General features: G+C 34.8%; 1 protein-coding gene across 1 annotated transcript in view; it reads left to right on the plus strand.

Moving 5' to 3' along the window:
* The window catches only part of hhla2a.1 (HERV-H LTR-associating 2a, tandem duplicate 1), a 6,560-nt gene extending 4,343 nt beyond the window's left edge, over nucleotides 1–2,217 (plus strand). Inside the window, exons 3-7 of the mRNA XM_016556691.1 lie at nucleotides 853–1,131; nucleotides 1,210–1,533; nucleotides 1,683–1,772; nucleotides 1,895–1,957; nucleotides 2,089–2,217. Coding sequence (XP_016412177.1) covers nucleotides 853–1,131; nucleotides 1,210–1,533; nucleotides 1,683–1,772; nucleotides 1,895–1,957; nucleotides 2,089–2,156 — 824 coding nt within the window. The 3' untranslated portion in view covers nucleotides 2,157–2,217. The remainder of the gene's footprint in view (nucleotides 1–852; nucleotides 1,132–1,209; nucleotides 1,534–1,682; nucleotides 1,773–1,894; nucleotides 1,958–2,088) is intronic.
* The last annotated feature ends 4,358 nt before the right edge of the window (nucleotides 2,218–6,575 follow it).

Here is a 6,575-nt window from a genome sequence, read left to right on the forward strand (position 1 = left end):
TGGGAAGCTTTGCATAACACCGCCCAAATGTTCACGTAAAGAAAGAAGGCATAGCTTTTATTCTAGCTGTAGTATTGTTGCTGCCGCCGCCGCCATGTCGTGGAGACGCTGTGTTTCGTTGTGAAAGCGAAGCTACTTTGTTTGGTCTTCCAAAAGAGGACACAACTAGAAATCAGTGGTTAAGTTGTATTTACAACACTGTTCCAGAACAGTTCAAACCAAATATTCAGATGTGTGCAACGCATTTTACGGAGGACGAGGACTGTTTCCTGGGAGAGTAGCCTACAATGCCGGTGTTCCGGTGAATTCAGTTCCCCTGTTTCCCCTTCGGCGCGCATGCTGACCCTATACAGTCTATGATGCTGACAAATAATGCTGATTCACAGCCTGTAAGTATGTTATCATATTTAAAGGATTTTCCACTGATGATTCAAAGCAGTTTTGAGCAGTGTAGAGTAGCGCTTGTTGTTTGTCGTTTTTCCGATCACAGATGCAGACATGGTTTTATGTTTACGCGGCGCGATGCAACGCAACGCGTAAAAAGACAGTATAAGTCATTATAATCCGTAATTATGTCCCCACTGGATGCAACAAATGCCTCGTTTGTAATGGGTTTTATTGGTTTTGTCTCGTTGCTCGTTGCTGCATACACGGCATCACAGTATGGTAAGGGGCGTAACATTTCCGTCACACGCTTGAGGAATTCGGCCAATCACAACGCACTGGAAAACTGGCCAATCACAGCACACCTCGCTTTTCAGAACGAATCCCTTTAAAAGATTTTTATTTAATTGTAGAACATCTATCTATCTATCTGTTCGTTCAGTCATTCATTCATTTGATGTCTTCCAGCTCCCATTCGGTCGATCTCCATTGACATCAATCCCTCTGGGCTGATTCAGTGCTCTACTAAAGATGTCTACCCAGCACCGGTGGTGCAGTGGAGCACAGAACCCTGGTTAAGTCATGCTGCTCTGCAGCCCATCACCCGCATGGCTCCTGGCGGAAAGGGCCTCTTTACAGTGGAGAGCATCCTAAAACAGCAGAACAACAGCCTTGATCATATTTATGTGTGTGACATCACCTCCAAATATGGCACACAGACATGGACAGCTTCATTACAGCTGCAAGGTAAAACTTGATCATACTATAATGTGCATAATGTGTTATAAAGGTGATAATACCAATGTTGTCTCATATACATCACAGAAATTACCGGCTTTGAAGGGAAAGACCTGGTTATTCCATGTAAAGCTCCCAAGAACCTTCAGTCCTTCTCTCTCGTCTGGACTTTTACGGCAGCAAACAAAACCACAGATATCCTCACGTATGACAGCCAGACACATGAATCCAGCAGCTCCTGGGATCACGCAGAACTAGAGGAGGACAACGCATTGAAGGGGGATGTTTCACTAAGCCTGGAGAACCCTGGGTTAGAACTTTCTGGAATTTACACATGTGCCTTCTTAGAAGCAGAGACACGGCATCTAATACAGACCCGTGTTGTTATTACATCCTCCAGACAGGGAAAAGGTATCCACTGATCCATGAACTTATCCATACATTAATTAATCTGTTGGACCAAAGCTAGAACTCATTTCCTGCTAAAACATTGTGGCAGTTTACTTTTTAACAGCAACATCCGTCTTGATTTAACACTTTTCTTCTCTTTTTCTATGTAGATTTTCTTAAATATAATCTGTGGATGTTGGGTATCGTCGCAGGATTAATTGCCCTTCTTGCACTCACTTTAATTATAAAAAGATACAGAGGTAATACAGTGAACAGAACTTACTGTATAATAATTAATCTGCATAATAGTGTTTATTGTTAAAAATGCACAGAGTGTAGATATTCAGTCTATATAAATGGTCCATGATGTTTATGTGTGCAGTAAAATCAAAAAGAAATCAAGACGGCACTCAAGAGGATGTGGAAATGCAAAGCATGAACCCAGGCACTGTCCAATCATCTTTTATTTTTTATAATTAATACATAACAGAACACATAAGTTCCTTGCTATTTAAAAACCATGTCAATTTAGATTTGAATTCTTGCAACTGAATGTTTTCCTTTTGTCTTTCATAGACAAAACTTCAGAAGAGCCACAAGCAGGAAATAAACTTATGACACAGCCTTCAGGTTCTCACAGTTAGCCATGGAAAGAAGAAAGAAGAATATTATGAGAGAGAAACCAGTATGAGATATAAGTTGGAAGACCAGTTGATGGGACTTTATTTCTATACAGTTTTCTCTATTTCTTATTTGTGAGAAACAATTTGGAAAATGACATAAGAAAATGTTTAATGTGTTTTCTTAATGGTACTTTGATTATTTTTCCCCCCATAATTTATTTTGACATATAAAATAACAAAATATATATTATTTGTCAAATATTTATTATTAATTTTCCATAAACCTCAGACAAGCAATTTAATTAGTAATTACACTACCATTCAAAAGTTCAGTAAGATACATTTTTCATATATATATATATATATATATATGTGTGTGTGTAAATTAATAATTTAATTCATCAAATGAGTTAAAGTACAGATATTTATGGCACAAAATAATTCTATTTCAAAAGTTCTTTTGAGAAGTTCAGTAAGATACATTTTTCATATATATATATATATGTGTGTGTGTGTGTGTGTATATAAATTAATACTTTAATTCATCAAGGATGCATTACATTAATCAAAAGTGACAGTACAGATATTTGTGTCACAAAATATTTCTATTTCAAAAGTTCTTTTGAACTTTCTATTAATCAAAGAATCCTGAAAAAAAGTTATCATGGTCTCCACAGAAATATGAAATATTTTTAACATTGATAATAATAAGAAATGTTTCTTGAGCAGCAAATTTTCATATATATATATATATGTGTGTGTGTGTGTGTGTATATAAATTAATACTTTAATTCATCAAGGATGCATTACATTAATCAAAAGTGACAGTACAGATATTGTGTCACAAAATATTTCTATTTCAAAAGTTCTTTTGAACTTTCTATTAATCAAAGAATCCTGAAAAAAAGTTATCATGGTCTCCACAGAAATATGAAATATTTTTAACATTGATAATAATAAGAAATGTTTCTTGAGCAGCAAATCAGCATATCAGAATGATTTCTGAAGGATCATGTGACACTGAGGACTGGAGTAATGATGCTGAAAATTCAGCTTTGCCATCATAGGCTTAAACAATTCGTTTAAAATATAGTTTAAAATATATTAAAATAGAAAAATATGTTTGAAATATTTCACAATATTGCCATTTTTACTGTATTTTTGATTAAATAAATGCAGCCTGGATGAGGATAAGAGTCTTAACATTAAAATGTTGAAATATCTTCTTATTTAGGACTAAAATAACCACAACATGACACATGTGCACAGACCACACCAGTCCACACTTTAAGGTTTAAATTCACTGGTTTGTTCTTTTGCCTGGTTATTTTTTCTTCATCCTCTGCTTAACTGTACCTGTTACATGACCAAACCAGTTCTGGTCACTATATGTCCACTCATGCACCAGCTGGTTAATCATTCACTGGTTTAATTGATATGTCCACAAGGGTCTTTCTCTCCCCCTTTCTCACGCGCACACACTTTCAGGACACATGCACTTGTACAGAGAGACAGATTGTGGCATCTCAGTAAATTGAGCTGAACGTGTGGCATAGTCTGACTGTCATGGACCTGCTGCGTCTGTGTGCTGCATTTGTGCTTTTTCTTAGGACTTGTGTATCTGGTATCATCATTACTAAAGGTAAGGCCACACACACACACATTCACTTTTGATCATGTTTCTCTCCTAAGGGAAGAACAGAAAGAAAAATTACCATCACTGTCTTGTGGGAAAGTCTGTACTACATTTTTTAAAAATGTTTTAGTTGTGTTTTGAACTATCAAATTTATAAAAAATTGTATATAATATATAAAATAAATAAATATAGATATATAAACAAATTTCTATATATAAGTAAATATAAATAAAAATATAAAAAGTCTCTACATGCTTTTTAATGTTTTAGTTGATATATAAAAATTGTTAACTCCCAATGTTTTTTCAGAAAAAAATGTAATCTATAATATATGATAGAATTGTTTAATTTATAATATCAAAATATAAGATTAAATTATTTGTACATGTAATAAAATGGAGATAAGTGAATCATTTGTAATATTTAAATTTTATGTTTTTATTTATTGTGTGTGTGTGTGTGTTTTGAATCTCTGTCATTTAAGTTGTTCAGCACTAGCTGTTGGCTCAGTAAATGGATCAAAGCAGCACTTGTAGGAAACTCCATTAGTCTCAGATTAATGACCCTTGTGAATGCGAATAATCTGTGATTCATTTATGAGGAATAGACAGCCTACAATTAAAGCGCAATTTAAATGGTAGGAAAAACAGATTGTTGGAAAACAGGCTATTTGAACAAAACGACAGGTTAATTACAAAATCATGATGTGCAAATGTGTAGTTTTATTATTTCATAGTTTAGCATTGTTTGGCATAAAGTAATTTTAAACCAAGGCAACAAAACAATAAACTCTGATGTGAGACTGATATCGGTTGAGACTACTAATATAGGTACAAATATATTGAATTTTACATTGCAATTACAGTGCATGAGAAACTACATGACTCATTTGAACACAGTCGTTTACCTTTAAACTGATTTTTACTCGAATTGAGAGATTTTACATGTGCTGGTCTCACTCTAGATGCACACGTAACGTGTCTGTTCTATGAAGACTGCGTGCTGCCCTGCAGTTTCAAGCCCACAGGGGCCGTGGTCATCCACTGGTACAAGCAGCAGATCCCCGTCCACAGCTACTACTACAATAAGGACCAGTACGGCCTCCAGAACAAGCATTTCAGCGGCCGGACCAACCTGTTTAATTCCCAGATCGCACAGGGAAATGCCTCTCTGGTGCTGAGGAAAGTTAAAGTCCAGGACCAAGGGAGGTACAAGTGCTACACCAGCACCAGGAAGGGAAACCAGGAAACCTTTGTTAACCTGGGGGTCAAAGGTCAGTAACAGGGTCACAGGTTTGTCATATTTTTGAGTTTGCTTGGGTTATTTGGGTTGTATGTAACACCTACTGTTGATCACCAACTGTAACATTTATTTTGACATTTTTATTCAAGGAATTTCAGGGGGCCACAAGAGGGTCCTAGGGGTCTGTGGAATAATTCTGCGAAAGATGTAAAATTAAAAATGAATAATACTACAATTTTAAAAATAAAAGTTACAATTTACTGAATCTAATAGATACACTCTAAAAATGCTGGGTTGCTTCAACCCAACTTTGGGTCAAATATGGACTAACCCAACCGTTGGGTTAAATTTTTAAATTACATTTTTAACCCAAAAGTTGGGTTAGTCCATATTTGACCCAAAGTTGGGTTGAAGCAACCCAGCATTTTTTAGAGTGTACTGTTTCATTCTGGTAATAATAAACAAATGAGATTATTCATAAAGTATTTTATTCTACTGATGAACGAGACACAAAACAGTATTAATTTAATAGAAGGTTATAGAAATTAATAAAAGTAATATATATATTTTTCAAATATACTTTTTTTTGCAAGTGGTGTTTATTTTAATATTGTAAACTTTTTTTTTTTTTACACATTTTACTTCAGCTTTGTTTATTGGTTTTAAGCACGAAAAAGTGTTAACAACAACAACAAACCATAGATAAATATTTTATACAAATTTTAAAATATTTTTATACTGTAAAAATTAGACTTCATAGAGTACACGAAAATATATAGCTACGTTACACATTTTGTCCAGGTTTGTTTATTGTTTTATATCAAATTGATAACATTAACAAAGCATATATAAATATTTTATACATATTTTTATACATGATAAAATATTAAAATATGCTCTGTTATTGTAAAAAAAAATTATATTAATCACAAATTATTTAATGCTATTTAGAGGTAATGCACAAAAACAGTATTCATTTAGTATAAACCTATGTTTAGATAATTTAGATAATCTTACGTTTTGATAATTTTATGTGGTGCATCTTCTGTCACGCTCAGCTCTGATCCAGTTTGTGAAGCTTGAGATGGTTGAGGAACGGCTCATCTGTCTGTCCCAGAACATCTATCCAGCTCCTGAGGTCACGTGGGCCACTGATCCCCCTACTGACACCAGAAGTCTCCAGAACTTCACTCGGAAAACGTCAGACTCAAAGGGCCTGTTCACCATCGAGAGCAGTATCAGTGTGATAGGCAACATCTCTGATCATACTTACTTCTGCTCTGTTGTGTCAGCGGATGAAATGCAGGTGTGGACTGCATCACTGCATCACCAAGGTAACTACTTACTGACAGTGTTGGGAGTAACGCATTACAAAAGTAACAATATCACAGTAGTATATTACTTTTTGCCGTAACGCAGTAATATAACGCATTACTAATAAAATTTGAGTAATATTATTACTCGTTACAATCTCAGTAACGCACGTTACAACAACATATTTTAACTCAAAATTAAGTGGTGAATTTACTAACACCGCAAAACAGCACCAGAGAAAAAATTC

The sequence above is a fragment of the Sinocyclocheilus rhinocerous genome, unplaced genomic scaffold, assembly GCF_001515625.1.
Source record: "Sinocyclocheilus rhinocerous isolate Xijiao unplaced genomic scaffold, SAMN03320098_v1.1 scaffold106, whole genome shotgun sequence".
Classification (NCBI taxonomy): domain Eukaryota; kingdom Metazoa; phylum Chordata; class Actinopteri; order Cypriniformes; family Cyprinidae; genus Sinocyclocheilus; species Sinocyclocheilus rhinocerous.